A 20919-nucleotide genomic window follows, 5' to 3' on the forward strand; every position below is an offset into this window, starting at 1 on the left:
GGTTCTTGTCGCAGGTGGAAAAAAAAAAGCTGCAACATAAGAATTCTTTCAAAAATCGAAGTGTTAATAGTCTATTTTTGCCAATAAAATTAAGTGAATGAGTGCTCTTTGGAGGAGGAGTCCTGGAAGTGATGATGTGGCCCCCACAGAGCCCTGATCTCAACAATCTCAATGTAAACCTCCAAATGTAAAGCACCATGGAATTAATGGTGCTATAATAATAATAATAATTAATAATAATAATAATTAATAAATAATCCAGTCTGTCTGGGATTACATAAAGAGACAGAAGGATTGTAGTAGTCAGTATCAGTAGTAGATCACTGGGGTTTGATACCAGACCTGCAATGAACTGGAACTATAGAGCTACAAAGTACAGTGCAGGACTCAAAGTGAGTATAGACTCAAAGTGGAATAATTATTTACTAGTGATGTAATCCGACTGTCTATAAATCCTTTTTTTTAGTATGACAATTGCTCATAGTCTTTTGTTAAAGAGAGTTATAGTTTCTATTAACAGTATTTTACAGCATACAGTCGCAGTGGATTTATCTGAGTTACTAAACGTCATGAAGCAGCTCTATCATCCTCTACCCAGCAAGAAGTCGCAGCACAATTCCAAGCACTAACTAATGACATGCTCGTACACCCTTGTCTCTTATACCACTTTTTATGCTAAATGCATGTGGTTCAGACTGTAATATGCAGTAAGAAAGCTTTGTGATGGGCGAGGAAAAGGTCGTTTTGAATGACAATTTTTTTTTTTTTTACATCTAGAAAGCCAGCTGACAGTTCATTGTATCCTAATATTATATTTCATTAGTGTTCCAATGGCTTCCATAATAACTCCAGATCACTTTTCCATTTTAAGAAGTCAAGTCTCCGACTGCACACTTCTCATACATATGGATGGGGGACTTACATAAGTCTCGGTGGATTTATTATCCATTTCCATAAATGATACATAAGTAAACAAACTCTAATTCCTTCATCTAAATGTTCAAGGACTGACTTTTAAATGAGACTGTGTTATAATGTTAAATCCAAAAAGAGCCATATAAAATATTTAGCAATGTTTGGTTTTGTAATAATTCTTCCCAGGTATGCAAATGTATAGTCCACCTATTCACAATTCCTCCAACTAACTTTACTATTTTCCTACTTTCCTTGACTACCTATGGACCATGACATGTTGCAAACTTGCTGTGTAAAAATACAGCTCATGATGTACTAATTTGTTCTGTGGTTGAACAAATGACACATGGACAATGTCCGGGTGTTCCCCGAGACTCCACATACCCATTCATTTACTTCAGTGAGCCCAGGCTGCAAAACAGATAGTAATAAGACCTGTGCTGAGTTTTGACCCCGGCTCACGGACCAAAAGAGTGGCTTGAGATATTACACAGGCATGTGTATGGGGCCATAGAATATAATAGGGCAGTGCATGGTCTTGTATATGAGGCCATATTCCTATATATGATTCACATAATAGCAATTTCTATGTTTCTCTTTCTTACTAATACAGCTGAACCATTGGGTTACATGAAGAAAGTAACCAGAAAGACCACAAAAACAATGTAAGGGTCCATTCACACGGAGTAACGTGCAGCGGGATCTGGCATGTATACGACGTGTGAGACTTTGAGCGCCGTAAAAGCTCCCATTGATTTCAATGGGAGCCTGGATCGTATACGCCGCGTTATTTTGCGGCCGTGATTTTGCCACCCTCTGTTCGCATGCTGCGGCGTGTGCAGTTTGATAATTTGCTTAGACTTTTTAGTTGCAATGTGTGAACACGGCTCTAGTTCTGTGATTGTATTTGCACCACACTCATCTTCTGCCCTTGTTGCCTCTGTCCATTAAGTGGTTAAGTTTTGTCTTGCCCTGTGATTGACAGCCTGCCTTCCTGTCAGGTTCAGGGCGGGTTCATCTCCCCTATTTAGTCTTGGATCACATTCACACTGGTGCCTGTTATTGCCTCGTGCTTGCTGGCTTCTCTTGCTGTCAATTTACTTCTACTCTTATCCTTGACCTCTGACTTTCCTTACTGACTATTCTTTTGGACTTCGATTTGGCACTGCATTGCTCGTCTGTTACTGACCCCTGGCTAGCTGACCTCCCTTTGTTGTTCTTAGTCTTGTCTGCGTTTTTGTGTGTCACATATATAGGAAGGGATCATCTTCGAGTTGCTGCCTATTACCTAGGATAGGGCCTGGCAAGAGGAAGGGACAGTGGGGGGCTTCAGCTTAGGGCTCACTGTCCCTTGTGCCCCTTCCTCCAGGGTTCTCCAGCAGCTTCTGGGGAATTGTCATCTAGCAATTCCCTAACACATATCTTTGCAAATGAATTCTGGAGGCCTGTACTCATATTGTTTAATCCATAGCCTGTACTAAATAAAGTTGGAAATCTTTCTAATACAAAAATTTTACCCTTTTGGATTAGCATTAGGAAAAAGTTGAATGCTATGAAACAATGTTATTGTATTTTTTCCGTTCAGGTAACAATGCCACAGATTCTAACAAGATATTTCTTTCTCCTAGGCGTTTTTCCACCGAATGATGCAGTATGCAGCCTCAAAATCCGATAAAAATGTCACAGAGGAAACAGTAAAGGTTAGTCCTGAAATTCATCATGGTTGTATTCTGTTTTCAGTCCATGTGGATTTGTTTTGTCTCCACTAATGGGTTGATTTGGAACAACATAACAGGAGCTCTGACATGTTTAGTTAGTCTGAAGACCTCAACCCTACAATGGTGACATCTCAGACTTGTCTTTAAATACCACAAAACTGTTCATGGTTAGAGGAAAATTAAACCAAATTGAGAAATGTGTCAGATCAAAAGTCAAGCTCAGATTGTAGTCTCATTATTCTCTATATATTTTGAGATGTGGTTTCTTTTTCTTATTTCTTCTCATGAATATGTTTGCTATAATATTAATGGCAAGTAATCCATAACTTGTCCCCAACTTACAAGAGTTACAATGCTATCAAATAAGGAGTGGTTCACACTTGTGCCCAGTGTCCAGTTTGTGCATTCTGTCTTCAGCCCTGTTGAAACTGGACAGGGGATGGAAACCTAGTTGTCAGTTTTAAGACCCATTCACTTGAATGGGTTTGTAAAGGTGACCATCCTACGGCCTGTCTGCAGGGAAACCAATTAGCTGGACACAAAGTCCCGCATGTCCAACTTTGTGTCCGGCTAAACAAATCAGTTTCCCCGTGGATGTGCAGCAGGCGACATGGTGGTCACCTTTCCTATTATTTCTCCTGAATATTTTTGAGTACGTTTACAATTGGGTATTACTATTCCTCTTGTTAAAAGGATATGTTCCTCCACAGTCTTCTAATAAGACAACCCAATTTTAAATTAAAGCTGGTCCAGGGTCCATGATACATATATATACACATATTTCCCTTGCAGTGGCCACCATAGGAAAAATATAGTACTACATGCTGACCCTTAAGATATAATACATGGATAGGTAAATGTCTCTAGGTGGTGAGCCACACTTCGTGTCCATATGCCCTAACAGAACATATATAAATCTTGAGACAGCCCCTCTAACCTTTATATAGAACTAAAGTTTCATTGCTTGGATCCATAAACCAGAAATGTTTTAAGAGAACCTAACGTCATTGTAATCTTGCCTTTGTTTTTGATTTATATTACTAATAATGCATTAGGATATTGAGAATGAATCATGATATACACTGTTTCCAGTATGTACTACATGTACTATATGTATTTATGTATATGTTTTATTCATTTTGTTACATCAGTTTGGATTTTTTGTCTATTATACTCTTTCCTGTGCCCATTCAATAATTCAGAACATCTGATAATGGAGAACTTGTGTCTTTAATGCCGGGCTTTTATTATATTGTATTTTTGAATACAGAGAGTGGTCAGAAATGGCTTCTTTATTTTCTTTGCTTGGTATTCATTGCAGCGCTCCCTGCCCTCGGCACATACAGTAATGCATTGTGCAAACATTCTTCAACTTAGTGCAGAATACATTTTAGCTTCCCAAGCATTAATCTTTTTATCAGATTGTGATACGGCCTCTACAGTGCTATATATCCAGCGCAGACACATATTACGTTCTCCAGCCGTAATCGGGGCTCTGGGGAGAGAAATGTGGATATTGAGGTGATTTTTCAGACACATTCTGGTATAAAGGATATACATGTGCAATGCTATGCTGCAGTTTGTGTCCACTGTGAAAGGCGGAATACAGAGCCACGGGGGATAGAAAGTCCATTTATGTCGTTAAATCCAGTCCATTAGAAACCTGATATATAGGAAATATACTATAGTGTGTTGAGCTGAGCTACCTTACACCTTGGTGATGGTGCTTACTAAATGCTACTTTATTAGGTCGTTTTTATGTGTCTTGCTGGGTTATTGCTATAAATGTATGTTTTATAGGGATATAAGAAGGTATAAAGTTTCTTCCTCCGGAGCTATGTCTGACAAGTAATTTGCATAAAACTGCAGGAGATTTGCAAAACTGAATTTATGTAGATTATTTTATGTCATTTCTTTGCTGCTCAGGTATATGAAGTAAGATCACTTAAAGGGGATGTATAAGATGAGATCAAGTGTAATACCAGGCATAGCCTACCGATCGGCATGGTGCTGTTCCTGGTAAAGTGGCCGAATAGGAATAGGAAAGTAAAAGAAGTGACTGTCAGTTGCCCCTTTAGTTTCTAAAAGTGGCCATTGAGTGCGGTGACTCAGTGGTTAGCGCTGTTGTCTTGCAGCACTGGGGTTCTGGATTTAAGTCTGACCAAGTGCAACATCTGCATGGAGATTATAAGTTTTACCCATGTTTGCATGGATTTCCTCCCACATGTCAAAACTGCTCTTTGTCTCCGCCCATCCTTTTTCAGTATTGGCAGAAGCCACTGGCCACTACAGCAACCTTGGTGGTTTGACACATCACCGCTGTAGCCATTGATTTACTGTAACCAAAGGCATAAGTTGAAGCTCCCGGGCCTCAATGCAAAATCTGTAATGGGGCTTCTACTTACCTTTGAGACCCCTTGGGGTCCAGGGCCGGTAGCAACTGCTACCTCTGTAACCCCTATAACCATGACTGTGACTGAAATAGATCCATGTCAGTGATGACATATTAGGATGGGTATTTGGTGAGATTGAATCATATGGAATGAACTGACTTATCAGGAACTCTTTGATAATCACTTAACACATCCTTACAATGAAATATAATATATAATAATGATATAATATGATATAACTGTATAATATTGATCTCTCCAGATGCTTTTCTCCAACATTGAGGACATTCTTATGGTACACCGAGACTTTTTAGGCGTCATTGAAGAATGTGTGCACCCAGAACCTAATGCCCTTCAAGAAGTGGGAATCTGCTTTCTACGATTTGTAAGTTGGATTTTATATTTATGCAATTTTTTATTATTTGTGTATAACTATGCAGAATTTGTCAGTACTAGACAAGCAGAAGTCATAACAATAGCTTCTTAGTATATATTGAATGTTTTGCCTGTTGCTGGATACAACTGTAATGTCACATAGTCACATGTTTTATCACTAGGACGTCTGTTTCTCTTTGTTTCCCCCTCCCCTCTCCATAGACTTCTATGAATTGTAGTTCATAGAAGTGAATTTCTATTTAGTCTGATCTGGCAGTAACCTGAGCAGTTTAGCAGGCAGGAGAGGAGCTAATAACAGAAGATACAATTATGTTTATCTGATAAGATATATTCCAAAGTTTCTTATTTGAATCTAAAACACTCATTTATAAAAAAATAAATAAATAAATAAAAAAAATTTAATGAGACTTCATCTTTAAAAGGAACCTTTCAGGAGCTTCTAACCACTGGTACCATGGTCAGCATGAAATCCCAATAGACTAGTTTACCTTGCGAGGAATAGGTTAGATTACAACTGATTATGTTGCCTGAAACCATGTAATATTGGCATACAGTATGTAGCACTTTGGTAATTTTAAGATATTTTTAGCATCTGTGTCTGTTCTGTTTGATGCCTCCATTAGAGATTGTATATAGGTTTGCCATATTAGATAGTAAGACTGTCTAAATCATCCTGCACCTCTGTTTCTAGTTGTTGGTGCGCAGATTTCCATGCGTGCTTTATTATGTACTAGCGGTACCCGTGACTTCACCCGCGGCAGCACGACCCACCTGCAGCATGGGCCCGGGCCCTCTCTCATTGCCCAGCGTTCCCTTGCCATCCGTGGCAGTGTCCCCCGCGTTGCGCGACCCACCTCATTGCCCAGCGTCCCCTGCCACCACCTGCCTGCAGACCCCCCGCGACCCCATCATCTCAGGTCCTTCACCATCAGGTCCTTCACAAGGACTGTGAGTCCGGGGCTCACGGTGGCCAAATACTGCAGCCTATGAGATAAGCAAGCACCTATGTTTCATTCCGAGTGCCATTCTAGGTAAATGTGCAATTTGAGCATAATCCGTTTGGCTGTTTCGGCGTGATTGAGGATATAATATTAGTAAGGATCTATAATATTCTTGTGTCCCAATAGTGAGGACAAAATACACTGTAAGACACATACAATGTATAAAATAATACCCCCCAACTGTAATTCTGCAGTATATCTATGGATGATCTTCTTATGTCATTGACTATAGAATCCTATCCTATCCTCCTATACTTACTATACTGTACTATACTACTATTATAAATATACTATACTATACTTACTGACTTACTAACTAATAATAATAATAATAATAATAAATGTGAAAGTTTGTATGTTTGTTCCTCAATCACGCAAAAACAGCTGAATAGCTACTTTTTATCCCAATAAATGACATGGCTTCATGACTGTTATGAATTTATGTTCATACTATATTACATTGCTCTTATCTCACCTTCTGAGAAAGCCAGGTCTGTTATCTCTCTGTACACACACACACACACACACACACACACACACACACACACGTTAACCCTCAGTGTGTATACAAATTTGCATATTATCTGATCTGCTCCAGTGCTCACAAACTGACATGGGCAAACACCTTTAATCCAGATGGTCAGTTTGCCAGTTTTAAACATGCCTAGAAAAAAAAAAATCTAATTTGTCGCAAACAAGGACAGCTATGAAGGAACCCAGAAGTCACAGAGTTCTTCTCAAGTGCAGCTGAGGGGGATCATTGACGCCAACAACACCCTCATTATATGGTGTCTCAGCGAGCTGCTGAGATGCCGGAACAATCACGGGCACAGCGAAAGAAATGATTTCACGGGTGTTCCAGCTTGACAGCTGCCGAACCCTACAAGTGCTGCGGAATATGTCAGCACTATATAAATAAAATGTATTGCTATTATTGTTTCAGATAGTGACTAGTGACTGAGTATTGTGACTATTAAAAAGTGACAGGAACTACACACAGCCTTTCATTTTCATCATTGTATTTTAGTGTTAACCAACAATTCAAGGAATTACACTAAAAACATTTATTCCCTCTTAACTCCAAGCCGTATTTCTACAACAGCAGGGAAGGTTAGCGAACAGCTTGAGAAGGGGCACAGTCTGAAAGGTTGCAGATCTACTGTTTCGACTTACTATAGGAAGTATCCTGCTAATGTTATCTGATACGTCCATGCTGGACAAAATGAGTGAATATTTAGAAGTGAAGCTATATACAGAGCCGTTCAATACTGCTATAGGGAACCCATTTTTTGAAGCATTCGAGACAAGACCGCTGGATGAGAACCGTAATGTCAAGTTCAAGACTTTTCTGTCTTATAGGAGTTTGTATAACTAATCAGTTTCAGGCAGGATGTATTAATGTCAACTAACAAACGGGACTTTGGAGTTCATAGGCCAGACCAATGAGACTAGGGATGCAACATATTGTTTGTAATCTAACTATAATAACATGGAGTTAAAATGACCCTCAAGACAAAAGTTAAACATTAGAGATGAGCGAACACAAAAATGTTCGAGGTTCGATATTCGTTTCGAGTAGCCTCTCAATATTTGACTACTCGAATCGAATATCGAACCCTATTATAGTCTATGGGGGGGAAAATGCTCGTTTCAGGGGTAGGCAACGTTCGATCAAATTATACTTACCAAGTCCACGAGTGAGGCTCGGGCTGGATCCTCCAAGAAGTCTTCTCCGTGCAGCTTCCCCGCGGCATCTTCCGGCTCTTCATTCACTCTGCCAGGCATCAGGCCTGGGCAGAGCCGACTGCGCATGCCCGCAGTACAAGCGGACATGCGCAGTCAGCTCTGCCCAGGCCAGATGCCTGGCAGAGTGAATTCAGAGCCAGAAGACGCCGCGGGGAAGCTGTACGGAGAAGACTTCTAAAGGTAGGAGAAGAACCAGCGATGATTGGCAGACTGTATAGCATTCGGCCAATCAATGCTGGTTCTGCATCGAACTTTTACATTTGAATAGTGAGTGGTACTCGATCGAGTACAAATATTTCGAATACCGTATTATTCGATCGAATACCTACTCGATCGAGTACTACTCGCTCATCTCTATTAAAGATCTAGGTTCCCACTGAACTCCCTGAAGATCTATTTCAGTTGGTCCCTGCAAATCCAGAGATGTGTAGGGGTATTTATTATGTAGCTTACTTATATAGAACCATCATATTCAGCAGAGATTTTACAGACATTGTCAGTCACTGTCCCATGTACGGCTCACAATCAGTATGTCTTTGGAGTGGAGGAGGAAATCCACGCAAACACGAGGAGAACATGCAAACTCCTTGCAGATGTTGTCCTTGGCAGGGTTCCAGTGCTGCAAGGCTGTAGTGCTAACCACTGAGCCACCATGCTGCACCTAGGGTTCTTCTTGAAGGCCACTTTTACTACTTGGTAGCTTGTTTGGGTATTATGCAGCAATCAAAGAACTTCAGGTTCAAAAAACTGCAGAAAATAACTTTTTGGACAACTGAGAGTTTTTTTTCCTGAATGGGTTTCTTTTCAAATAAAACCTTTCCAACGAAGCACCCTCATATTCAGACTTTTGGGTAGTTGTTTCAAAGAGTTTTTATATATAACTGGGTGGGATGTAAAGGGGTCAGTGGTGTTTCATCTCCTAAAGCAGGATTCTCAACTATTGCTTAGAGGGGCACTTTAATGAGAACACAGGATCTTGTGTGGACCCCAGGTTGGTTTCATTCTATAAGGGGTTTACATTCCGAATTCCACCTATTTGTAACTAAGTATAAAACATACAATAGAAAATAACATACTGCACTAATATTGATTTCCATATAATATTACTATCCGATACAAGCATACTCTATCCCGAATGGATGTACTTGACTGTAGCTAACAATAATCTCCAGGTTTATGATACCCATTTATATTTTTGGCAAACATGGAGAAATTGCCAAGTTTCCATCAATTTGGAGAATCTTCTATTTGCAGTGTGTGTTCTCTAATTAGTTTTTCTGGATGTATTTCCATGTTTCATGACGACAGTCTGCGCATTTACTGGAATATGTACTTATTTTACTTTGTGTGATTGGCATTGAGGTTGTGGCATTTACCTTCTATGTACTGCCAAATTTCATAAAGCATTTTGGAAAGCTCAGCATCATGGCAGGTGTACAGAGATGAATGAAGAGGAGGCATTGTAATCTCACAAAAAGCCCACTTAACCTGAACTTAGAACATGGAGTGCACACAGCTATACATATAATATAGAAATCCTAAAATAATTACCTAGAAAAATGCACATAAAGAAATTTAAAGCGGCCTGCTGATTCCCAATGTACGTAAATGCTTCATGACTTCCTCTTTAATCCTTGTATTGCAATTTTTCCAAAAATTGGTGAGCCTCCATTGCACATGTGCACATAGCCTTGCTGTCCATAGCTGAGATGCCTCTGTAGATAGCCTCAAATGCAGTCACATGACCATGCCCCTAATGTTGATTTTTGGGTTAACATTCTGATCACAAGATTATCCAACTCTCCGTCAACTACACCATCTTCTGCCATCCCCACTCCTCTCTGGTTCACCCCTAGTAGGGGAAGTAGAGGCGGGTTGTGGTTCACAGACTGGGCAGCAAACATAAAATCTGATGAATCAAAGTAACAGAGCAGTGTTTTAGTATGTTTTTTTTATGAAGACAGTAAATACTTACAATACTACCCTATATTTGGTAGTAATAATCTATAAATAGAGCCACTGTCTATTAGAAGGGAAAGGAATTATAGGAACTATAGCCCTAAACCTTGGTACTATCACCTACAGTAAGCCCTGGTAGCATAAAAATACTGTGCTGCACAGTTCTGGCTAAGATTGTGAAAATTAAAAAATATACTTTTAAGATAGGATGACATCATCTGCTGAGCAGGCAAACACTCATAAGAAGATTTCTGTACATTTATTAAGCTGTGGAAATCCCTTTCAGATAAGATCTTGATTACTTGGTCATTATAAATTCTAGTCAATGACTTAACATAGTAAAAAGACACACAGAAGAGCAAGACGTGAACAAGGTAATCTTCCTGCCAATACAAGCTTTGTGCTAAGAATACATATAAGGTGGATTTCTTCAAATCTGTGCTGTCAAAGCTCTTCTAAAACTACTGTAGGTCAGGGGCAAAATGATAATTGCAGTTATGGGTACTAAGCACCCATAACCGCCACTATCTAGAATTCATTCTATGGAGGGGATAGGGGGCCCCGGAAAAAGTTTTCATCGGTGACCACAAGACCTTAGTTACTCCACTGGATTCACACCTGCGTTTGGGTTTCCATTTGTGGGTCCGCTTAAAAAAGCAGAGTTTCCGCCCAATTTCCACCCCAAAAATGCATAGTAAGGGAGCCTTCACACGGAGTTTACGCTCCGCTCATTCTGAACGTAAACTCGTTCAGAGAGAGCGGCGTAAACAACAGATCCCATTGACTTGAATGGTTGCCGGTATGTGCGCGCTACCCATTGAAATCAATGGAAGGCTTTTTTTACCTATTGCTTTCAATGTGATATGCACGTATGCCAGCACCCATTGAAGTCAATGGGATCTGTTTTTTACGCCACTCACTCTGATCCAGTTTACGTTCAGAATGAGCGGAGCGTAAACTCCGTGTGAAGGCTCCCTAATGCAGAGAAAAAAGTCCTGTTTGCAGCACTTTTCTCTCTGCATTTTTAGGGGGAGTTCACACGGAGTAACGTGCCGCGTGATGTGGCACGTACACGCCATGTGAGATTTTGAGCACTGGATACGCTCCCATTGATTTCAATGGGAGCCGGGATCATATACGCGGCGCTATTTTGCGGCCGTGATTTTGCGGCCGCAAAATCACGGCCGCAAAATAACGCCGCATATACTATCTTGGCTCCCATTGAAATCAATGGGAACATATACGGCGCTCAAAATCTCACATGGCGTATACGTGCCACATCACGCGGCACGTTACTCCATGTGAACTCCCCAGTGGAATCGCCAAGCAGAGACCGGGCGCAGGTGTGAACCTAGCCTTACATGCCTAGCTCCTGTGATAGATTTGACACATCTAATGGTTGCCTGGTCTAGTTTTAAGCTGCCTAAATGTAAGTCAGTATTAACAAATCTTGTCCTGCCCACTAAATATAAGAAGACCTTACAGTTACTTATTAGTATGTAAGATGTAGCGGGTACAGAGCAGACAATTTATCCTTTGACTCACTTTACCAGATTCTCAGATAGTGACTTTAGTAATGCGTTGCTTCCTTGACACAATGTTACACTTTTTATGATTTGCTCACTTTATCCTTCTAAATTGTAGAAAGAGCGCTTTGCCATTTATGATGAATACTGCAGCAACCATGAAAAGGCGCAGAAACTTCTTCTAGAACTTAACAAGATAAGAACGGTGCGGACCTTTCTGCTGGTAAGGAGTTCTGATCCTGATACTCACTTTGCTATATTATGGGCTGATCTCTTGTGTAGGTGATTTCAATTTATTTCGCTAGTGTATTCAGAGTATTTCCATCTTAAGTCTATGGCAGGATGGGAATGTAATGCGGTCTATTATGTGTAATGGTCTCTCTACTTACAGCACTGTAATGACTCCTGGGAAGGAGATGATAACATGGCCATGGTTTATTATTGTTCTTTCAGACACTTTTCATCTCATAGTTTCAGTCTTCATTTTCTTTTCTGTATAAACAAATATTTTTTTTTTTTATCAGACATTCTGAAATCTATTTTTTGTAGCTAATGTCAGGAGTGGATCCAAAAGGAAGGCAAATATAAAGGAAGAACCTATATGTTTCTTTCCTGTTACATCCACTTATGTTCAATTCAAGTCTTATAACAGCCAAAAACACAGACAAGAGTTTATGCCATAATATGCAAAAATATATCAAAGTTTATTAAATAATCACAATAAAGCAAATAAACAATTTACTGGCGGTACTAGGAAACACCCCTGCTACAGAAAACACATAGCAGGGCAACAATATAGGAACACTTTATATCTCATCACCAAAATAGGTGTCATAAATAATTGATACAGGTATATGGATTATAACATACCACACAAGTCATGAGAGTAGTGATACTAATAGCCAAAGGATAGGTGAACCGCACACTATAAATACGTGAATGACATAGACATAACAAAGGTACGTGATGAAAGAGCATCAATAAGTGTTTAGTCACAGTCTAGTCAGTAACAAACATCACCATTGCTGTAACTATCAATATAACAATAGTTCTAGAAATGAAATATGTTTAATCAGGTCTTATTGCAAACCTATGTATCTCCATGGTTAGCGGCTACAAACAAATCCAGTGTAGTCTGATGATGCAGTCACGCTCCCTTTTATATGTCTCCTTGCTAACTTACATTTGGTGACACATACTGTCAGTATTACTGCACATAAGATGTGTATAACTGTATTGTGTATATATTGTAATAAGCAAATGATTGAAGGGATTGTCCAGTTTGAGATAAATATTTAGAGGCAAAGGTTATTGTTTATATAATGAAAAGTTGTACAATTTTCCAATATACTTTCTTTATCAAATATTCACATTTTTCTAGATCTCTGCTTGCTGTCATTTATTGTTTATATCTAGTGGCTAAAAGTCAGTCCATGGTCATGTGATATTGTTTTGGTATCATATGCTGTAGGCACATAGTATTGAGATGCTGTTGGTGTAATCATGTGATATACAGTCTATGGTCATGTGATATATAATCCATGGTCATGTGATATACAGTCCATGGTCATGAGATATACAGTCCATGGTCATGAGATATACAGTCCATGGTCATGTGATGTACAGTCCATGGTCATGTGATGTACAGTCCATGGTCATGTGATATACAGTCCATGGTCATGTGATGCACAGTCCATGGTCATGTGATGTACAGTCCATGGTCATGTGATGTACAGTCCATGGTCATGTGATGTACAGTCCATGGTCATGAGATATACAGTCTATGGTCATGTGATATACAGTCCACGGTCATGAGATATACAGTCCATGGTCATGTGATGCACAGTCCATGGTCATGTGATGCACAGTCCATGGTCATGAGATATACAGTCCATGGTCATGTGATGTACAGTCCATGGTCATGAGATATACAGTCCATGGTCATGAGATATACAGTCCATGGTCATGAGATATACAGTCCATGGTCATGTGATGTACAGTCCATGGTCATGTGATGTACAGTCCATGGTCATGTGATGTACAGTCTATGGTCATGTGATATACAGTCCACGGTCATGTGATATACAGTCCATGGTCATGTGATATACAGTCCATGGTCATGTGATGTACAGTCCATGGTCATGTGATGTACAGTCCATGGTCATGAGATATATAGTCCATGGTCATGAGATATACAGTCCATGGTCATGTGATATACAGTCTATGGTCATGTGATGTACAGTCCATGGTCATGTGATGTACAGTCCATGGTCATGTGATGTACAGTCCATGGTCATGAGATATACAGTCCATGGTCATGTGATATACAGTCTATGGTCATGTGATATACAGTCTATGGTCATGTGACGTACAGTCCATGGTCATGGGATATACAGCTAACATACTGACCCATGCATGAGGCCTTAGTATGAAAGAGATATAACAGTAGGCCACCAGTTTGAATGCTGTTGCTGTCTAAGGGAAAATGAAATGCAAGATTCCATTGAGTACAAACTTTGGATGACTGAGCAGTGAAAAGCCTGGCCTGGTCAGAGGAATCCAGGTTTGTGCTGCACCATGCTGATGGGAGGGGATGAACTTGGAACAAGCAGCAAGAATGAATGTACAAGCTGGTGGAGGTGGAGTAATGGTATTTGGAGGAATGTTTCCTGGCACACCCTGGGTCCTGTGATACCTGTGGATGATTCCTGTACATGCCAAAAGCAAATTTCAGCGATTCTGAAGTTCAAAGGCAGTCCAATGGGCCACTAGATGAATGTCTCTAATAAAGTGTCCATGTATAGAGGCAATCTGCAATAGTTCATGTTCTACTATACATTCATTGCAGAATAGACCTGAATGTGCTACAATTGCTTTTTACATTGACAGTAATAAAACTATGCACATTTAGTATACTTGTAGACGATAAACACATTCCTTCTAACATTTGTTAGCAAATACTTGCTGTTTGACCAGTAAACCGCATATAAACATGAAAGCATCCGGCGAGCACACATTGCAGACGCCCACGGTTTAATATCACAGCATGGAAAAAGTGAATGACAAGGCTAAGACTTGCCTGAAAACGAATGTGTTTGTGCTTTCAGAACTGCATGCTCCTCGGTGGACGGAAAAACACAGATGTTCCACTGGAAGGATACTTAGTTGCACCAATACAGAGAATATGCAAGTACCCACTTCTTTTGAGAGTAAGTACGCATTGGTTGCTAGGGGATGTTATTAGACGTCTGAAGCATGTCGCTCAATATATTTAAGTCTCTTTCATGCAATCACTTCCCTTCTTTTAACAGGCTGTGTATTATGCAGAGCAAGACTTGGCACAAAGGGATACCATCTAGCGGTGACCATTGTGGTGCCATCTCATCAATGCAAACAACTACTTATATTCAGTTTTTTAATATGCATGCCCTGAGATACATCTTGTCCATGTGGACTATGTGTTTCAAGAATTTATTTTGTGTAAAATGTACACAACGTAAATAATAAATGTGAATGGGTATTCTTGTCTTGGACATTTATGGTATGTGGACAGGGGACGTCATAAATATCTGATATAAACATGGTACGGCCATCTGGTGTCTGTATCCAGGTAGAGACTAAAAGGACGAGCCTGCTTAGGTGTGTACAGAACTCCCATAGACTTAAAAAAGGCTTTGCACATATATATATATATATATATATATATATATATATATATATATATATTCTCACCTGGGTACAGCTGCTGCATCTGCCTGGCAATGGGCTAAGACAATCCTTATTCTCTCCCCATGCTCTCCAAAGATGGAGGTCCTAGTGATCATGGGTTAATGTGGATATGTCATACATGTCTGAGATGGAATATTGACCTTGCAATGAGTGTACATCTCTGAGAGTAACTGTTTGTACTGCTTATATACACATTATTACATACAATTTTGACCATTCAGGTAGATACCAGTAGACTATTAAAGGAAATATGTCACAAAGTACAGTATATTTATCCTCTATCCATAGGCTTTTACGGCCAGGCTTAATATAGACATGTCCCTTGTGTTCGGGACACATCCACACAAGTTGCTGACAGATCGGATTGTTTTTATATATATATATATATATATATATATATATATATATATATAAACATATGGCATACAGTTGTATATTCTGGGTGATTTACATACACGCACCGGACATAAAAAATAGTTTATAAGCATAGCCTAAACTTGTTTATAGACTTAATTCTTTATCAGTTTATATACGCTCTTATAATAACATAGTGGGATTGTTATTTCTACATCAGATTGCTGTACATTGCTGGTGTAAATGTGACATGTCCCAGATTACCAGTATTTAGCTCTGTGCATACTAGGGAATAGCAGAGATTACAGCTCTGGAGCCTTCAGAATTGTGAATGCAGCTGTGGATTATAATTTAGAATAAGTAATGCAATGCATTTACATTATACCAGTAAAATAATATTTATAAAATAACATTTTTTAATCCAACATCTGATATTATAGTAAATCTGATAATCTGGCACTTGTTTCTACCCCAGCAATGGCTCTCTCCCCTCTCCTTGAGCAATACATATGCATTGCATGGCTGAGCCAAGCACACGTGTCGGGGTGTTCGTAGAGAAAGCTGTCTAGTATATGTTGCATAACTTTAAAGAAATCTGATAGTGGACTGCACCCAATACATTACATAAACTGATTTGCTGCGACTTTAAACCTCTAGTACAGGTCCACAAATTTCTGTATATTTCCTACTGTGTGTGGATAAGATTTGTTAAAATGCCCTCCATTTTGCTGCTACTTAAGTACGAGACAGATTATTCCACCTGCAAATCCAGAAATAAAATCTGCAGAATATCTGCCATGTCTGATCATAGCCTAAAAGCTACAATTCTCATAATAATATTAATCTCACACATACTGTATCATTCCCATCTTCTTACCAGATGTTTTTGTATTTCATCTAGAAATATACAGTAGGTGATGTATATAAAATAACATTCACAAAGTTTCATCCAATAATCTGGAGGTGAATAAGATTCGGTCACGACTCACGATGTGCCAGACCATAATAATTCGATGTCCTATCTCCAGACTTACATTGCAGAACATTTTTCAGTGTTATAATAGACCTTCGAGCACCAGAATATAAGAATTCTGGAGTACAAGAAAATGATACAAAATGAAGTGCAGTAAAGGTCACAACTAGAAATGTAGAAAGTAATGTTCTCGGCAATTTCCCAACAGGAGTTACTGAAGAGGACTCCGAAGAGACACAGGGATCACACGTCTGTCGTGGAGGCTCTACAGGCTATGAAGGCGGTGTGCTCCAACATTAATGAGGCCAAGAGACAGATGGAAAAGTTAGAAGTGCTGGAGGAATGGCAGAGCCATATAGAGGGATGGGAGGTGAGTCATGTGCTAATAGCATTACCAGTGTTACACCGTAGAAAGTCACGGATTCTCCTCCACCAGCTCCTAGACCAACACAAATAAAGGTACAAGCTTCAGATATTATTACGACTGGGGCCTGGTTCATATCTGAGTTCGGTATTCCATTCAGGGACTCCGCTTGGGGACCCCCTGAGCTGAATACTGAATGCATTTAAGGATATTCTTTTTCTCCCTAACACGTCAGAATAGCCTTAAGAAAGGCTATTCATCTGCTACCTTTAGATGTCTTCTCTGACCTGCCATTCGGTTAAAATCTTGTTTTCTGCCAGTATGCAAATGAGTTCTGAGAACTCTCCAGTGCCGCCTCCATCTTCTTCAGGAACGGGGTCTTCACTGTGTCTTCTTCCGGGGTTTGGCTTCAAACTTTTAGGCCTAGGGCAAAGCCGACTGCGCATGCCTGCGGCCACAACAAAAATGGCCGCTTACACAGTATATGCAGACTATAATGGGGACCGTGTGTTTTTCATGCGGTGTCCGCATGAGTCATGTGGAGAGAAAAGTACTTCAAGCACCGTATTCCGTCTCCAAACAGTTTCCCCGAACGGAATACCGAACCGGGCCTAATACTGCTTATTAGTTCTCTATCAAAGGTTATGGTTTGGCTCACCACAGATATTGGTGCCATATTGTCATATATTTTATGAAACCAGAGACTCGGCACATTGTGAAAACGCCACCCAACACTTTATCATGAAGATATTTTGGAAATTTTGCTAAATTTTGTAAAAAGTTCAAGATATGCAAAGTCCAGACATTATGTTTATGCCATTATGTTTATACTAGCCATATGTTACCATTTCTAGGGTCAGTCAACCCATATTCATGGAATACCTTCATACCGTCCACAGAAATGTCTTAGGACTCTGTAAAACTATTTGATTGGAATTTTCTCAATAGCAATGATAAGGACTACACACAGTTGGTGCAAACACTATTTTTAGTAAATTATAAAAAGTAAAATGAAAGATGAAAGATGTCATGGTTGTTGTAGTGGTTGAAACACATCCTGCATATGGTCATCCATAGACTTCTATGGAGCCCGTTTTTCTTTTGTTGGGTTTCAGATTACTCTCATAGCAATACCAGGTAGCTGAAACATATGTCCAACCATACCTTCGTGAAAGGTTTTATATATATTTATATATGCAAATGTTATATTAGATATACAAAGTTTTATTACACATGCAAATTAAGTTGCCAATGCCAAGTTGGGAAGGGAGGAGGGAAAAGGTAGAGTTTACTGAGGCATGGCTGAGCACGTCACATCTACTGCAAAAAACCCAATTGGTTGGCTTAGATCATGTGGTCCAGGAGGTTACACTAAGGTTAGGTTTGCGTTCGAGTCTCCATTGGCCAGTGTCCATCTGAATTCACTGGATGAAAAGTCCTGGAAGCTGCGCTTTTTCGTCTGGCAGTTTTAGTGAAAAAGAACAGACACCAGGCAGACCCCATAATAGTCAATGGGGTCCCTGAGGCCCTGTCGCTGGCTTCTATTTTAGCAGTCTATTTGTCCTTTCTTCTGGTATTCTGATGGACAAGAAGAATGGACACCTGGCCCTAGTGTGAGCCAAGCGTCAGACATTGAAGCTAGAACAATGACCTAGTTTTAGTGAGTAAGCGTCACTGCTGTCATTGGTTGGTTTAGATCATGTGGTCTGAAAGGATATTTTTGGTCATTGTTCTGTATCATATGATCTAAATCAGCCAATAATAGCTGTAACCATTGTCAATGAAGGTTACGCAATTAAATTTTTTTACCAGGTTGCATTATACCACAAGTCCAAAGACATCCATGGATCCTCAATACATTACAGCATATGGAGGGATCCGCGAAAACACACAAAAAATTCAACATGACCTAGATTTTGATGGATCGTTACAATGAACCATCAAAATAACAGTCAGGTTATTAACTCTCAATCACAGACGTTGAATCAAATGCTGCCGACCATTAAAAAAACGTATGTCACACCGCGACTATTCACCGTCGTGTGAATATAGCTTTAGTACAGTTCATCATTATTAATGCATATTTGCATGGTGGATTCCTGGAGCGTGTATATCATCACATATATCGGTGGTGTTATCTATAACTTCATTACAGAATACATCCTCACCATTGTATCACAATAGGCTCCGTTATATAAACATCTGCTTTTCAGTTGCGCTTCAGAAAGTCGTATGAAGAAACAAAGTGATTTCCTACCAGAAGGAAACGTTTAACAGGGGGCATGGCTTTACAAGGAATAGAAGAAGTTATTTTTAGAATCACCGAGGATCAAAGCCCGGCTTAAATTCCCATTGCTAACAATATGCCGAGACAGTTTATGAGCATGAACATCCTGGCATCTGCTGAAATACGAGACTCTCTCCCCGAATGGTCCCAAAGTGCTAGACCCCCCATAGTCGGCTCCATGACAAATGACAAAATATCCTACCTGCAAAGGGCAGTATTAAAAACAAATCACAGATTTCTCTTTCCTTCTGTTAGGATTGAAACATATGCGAAGTATAGTTGGTCATTGACATGTGCCCCAAGTAGACATGTGGATGTCATAGGGGATTGGCTTTGCTGGCAATGAATTCATGAAGGATTCTACATATGTGTTGTACCTATTGGCAATAAGCAGGATTCCTGCCTTCCACTTTTAGAGCTGAAGACCTATGGAAGAACCTCCTGTGGTCTTCCACTGAGATGACCGGAAAGCGGCAGGGAAACTGAATTCTCTTCCTTCCTCTATGATATAGTATAAACACTTTGACCTGTAAAGGGAGTCCCACCAATAATAATACTATAGTGGGAAGTGAATATTTTACTAGTTTCCTAAGAAGTGCGGATTTCAGCACATTGACGTTGTAAGAATAAGTAAAGGCAAATCTATAGTACACTTAAGAAGCATCTGTCACCAGGTCTGAAACCCTAAGGGGGCATTCACACAGAGTAAAGTGGCGCTGATTCTGCCACGATAACTTGCGGCAGAATCAGTTCTGACAAAAAGACTCCCATTGACTTCAATCCGTTTTCTGTGTGAAACACATTGAAATCAATGGGTTAAAAAGCCTCCCATGGATTGTGTTCCACGCGGAAAACAGAACCCATTGATGTCAATGGGAGTCTTTTTATCAGCGCCACTTTACTCCGCGTGAATGCCCCAAAAAACTTACATCATTTGATTGGTGCCGTGACCCTGAACATTATGGTGTTTAGTGTACTCAAATCCGTACAGCCATTCCAAAGATATAAGCCCTTTTATTGTTGATGAAAATTGGGGTATACTAACCAAGTTGGTGGTAACATTGCATAACATGGCAACCCCAACCCCAGAGAAACTACAGTATACCGGGTTAAGTAGATAGCACGTGGTCAGGCACAGAACTTCTTTAAGCAGCTGATCAGCAGGGGTACCAAAATTCACACACCCCACCAATCGGATATTGATGGCCTATTTTAACATTACGCCACCAATATAGTGACTCCGTAAAACCCCTTTAAATTTTTGGTGCAGAAGTGTTATCTATATTTGTTTTTTGTATGAAAATAATGTCACCGACTGCTAATAAATTAATGAAAAGGATCAAATGAATTCCTGCCATGATATTAATCCATTTTTAATCCCAGGAGTGATGTTTTATTCCTGCCATATTGTTCCGCTGTATTATCTGGTTTATGCTATTGTTGCCATTTGCAGCGTTTATTATTCAGATGAAGCATTGTCAGACGCCTCTTCTTATAAGCGTGCAAAACGATAACAAAGAGATGAGTGACGTTCCGGGAGAGCTCGCCGCCTGCCAAA

General features: G+C 39.8%; 1 protein-coding gene across 2 annotated transcripts in view; it reads left to right on the plus strand.

The window, feature by feature from the left end:
• The window catches only part of PREX2 (phosphatidylinositol-3,4,5-trisphosphate dependent Rac exchange factor 2), a 201557-nt gene that overhangs the window by 40686 nt on the left and 139952 nt on the right, over positions 1 to 20919 (plus strand). For both annotated transcript variants that reach the window (XR_012715440.1, XM_075270399.1), the window contains exons 2-6: positions 2544 to 2615; positions 5289 to 5411; positions 11773 to 11877; positions 14762 to 14863; positions 16919 to 17080. Coding sequence is in view for 1 of the 2 variants with exons in the window: in XM_075270399.1 (XP_075126500.1) it covers positions 2544 to 2615; positions 5289 to 5411; positions 11773 to 11877; positions 14762 to 14863; positions 16919 to 17080 (564 nt within the window). In the remaining variant the exon portion in view is untranslated. The remainder of the gene's footprint in view (positions 1 to 2543; positions 2616 to 5288; positions 5412 to 11772; positions 11878 to 14761; positions 14864 to 16918; positions 17081 to 20919) is intronic.

This window comes from Leptodactylus fuscus, chromosome 4 (genome assembly GCF_031893055.1).
Source record: "Leptodactylus fuscus isolate aLepFus1 chromosome 4, aLepFus1.hap2, whole genome shotgun sequence".
NCBI lineage: Eukaryota > Metazoa > Chordata > Amphibia > Anura > Leptodactylidae > Leptodactylus > Leptodactylus fuscus.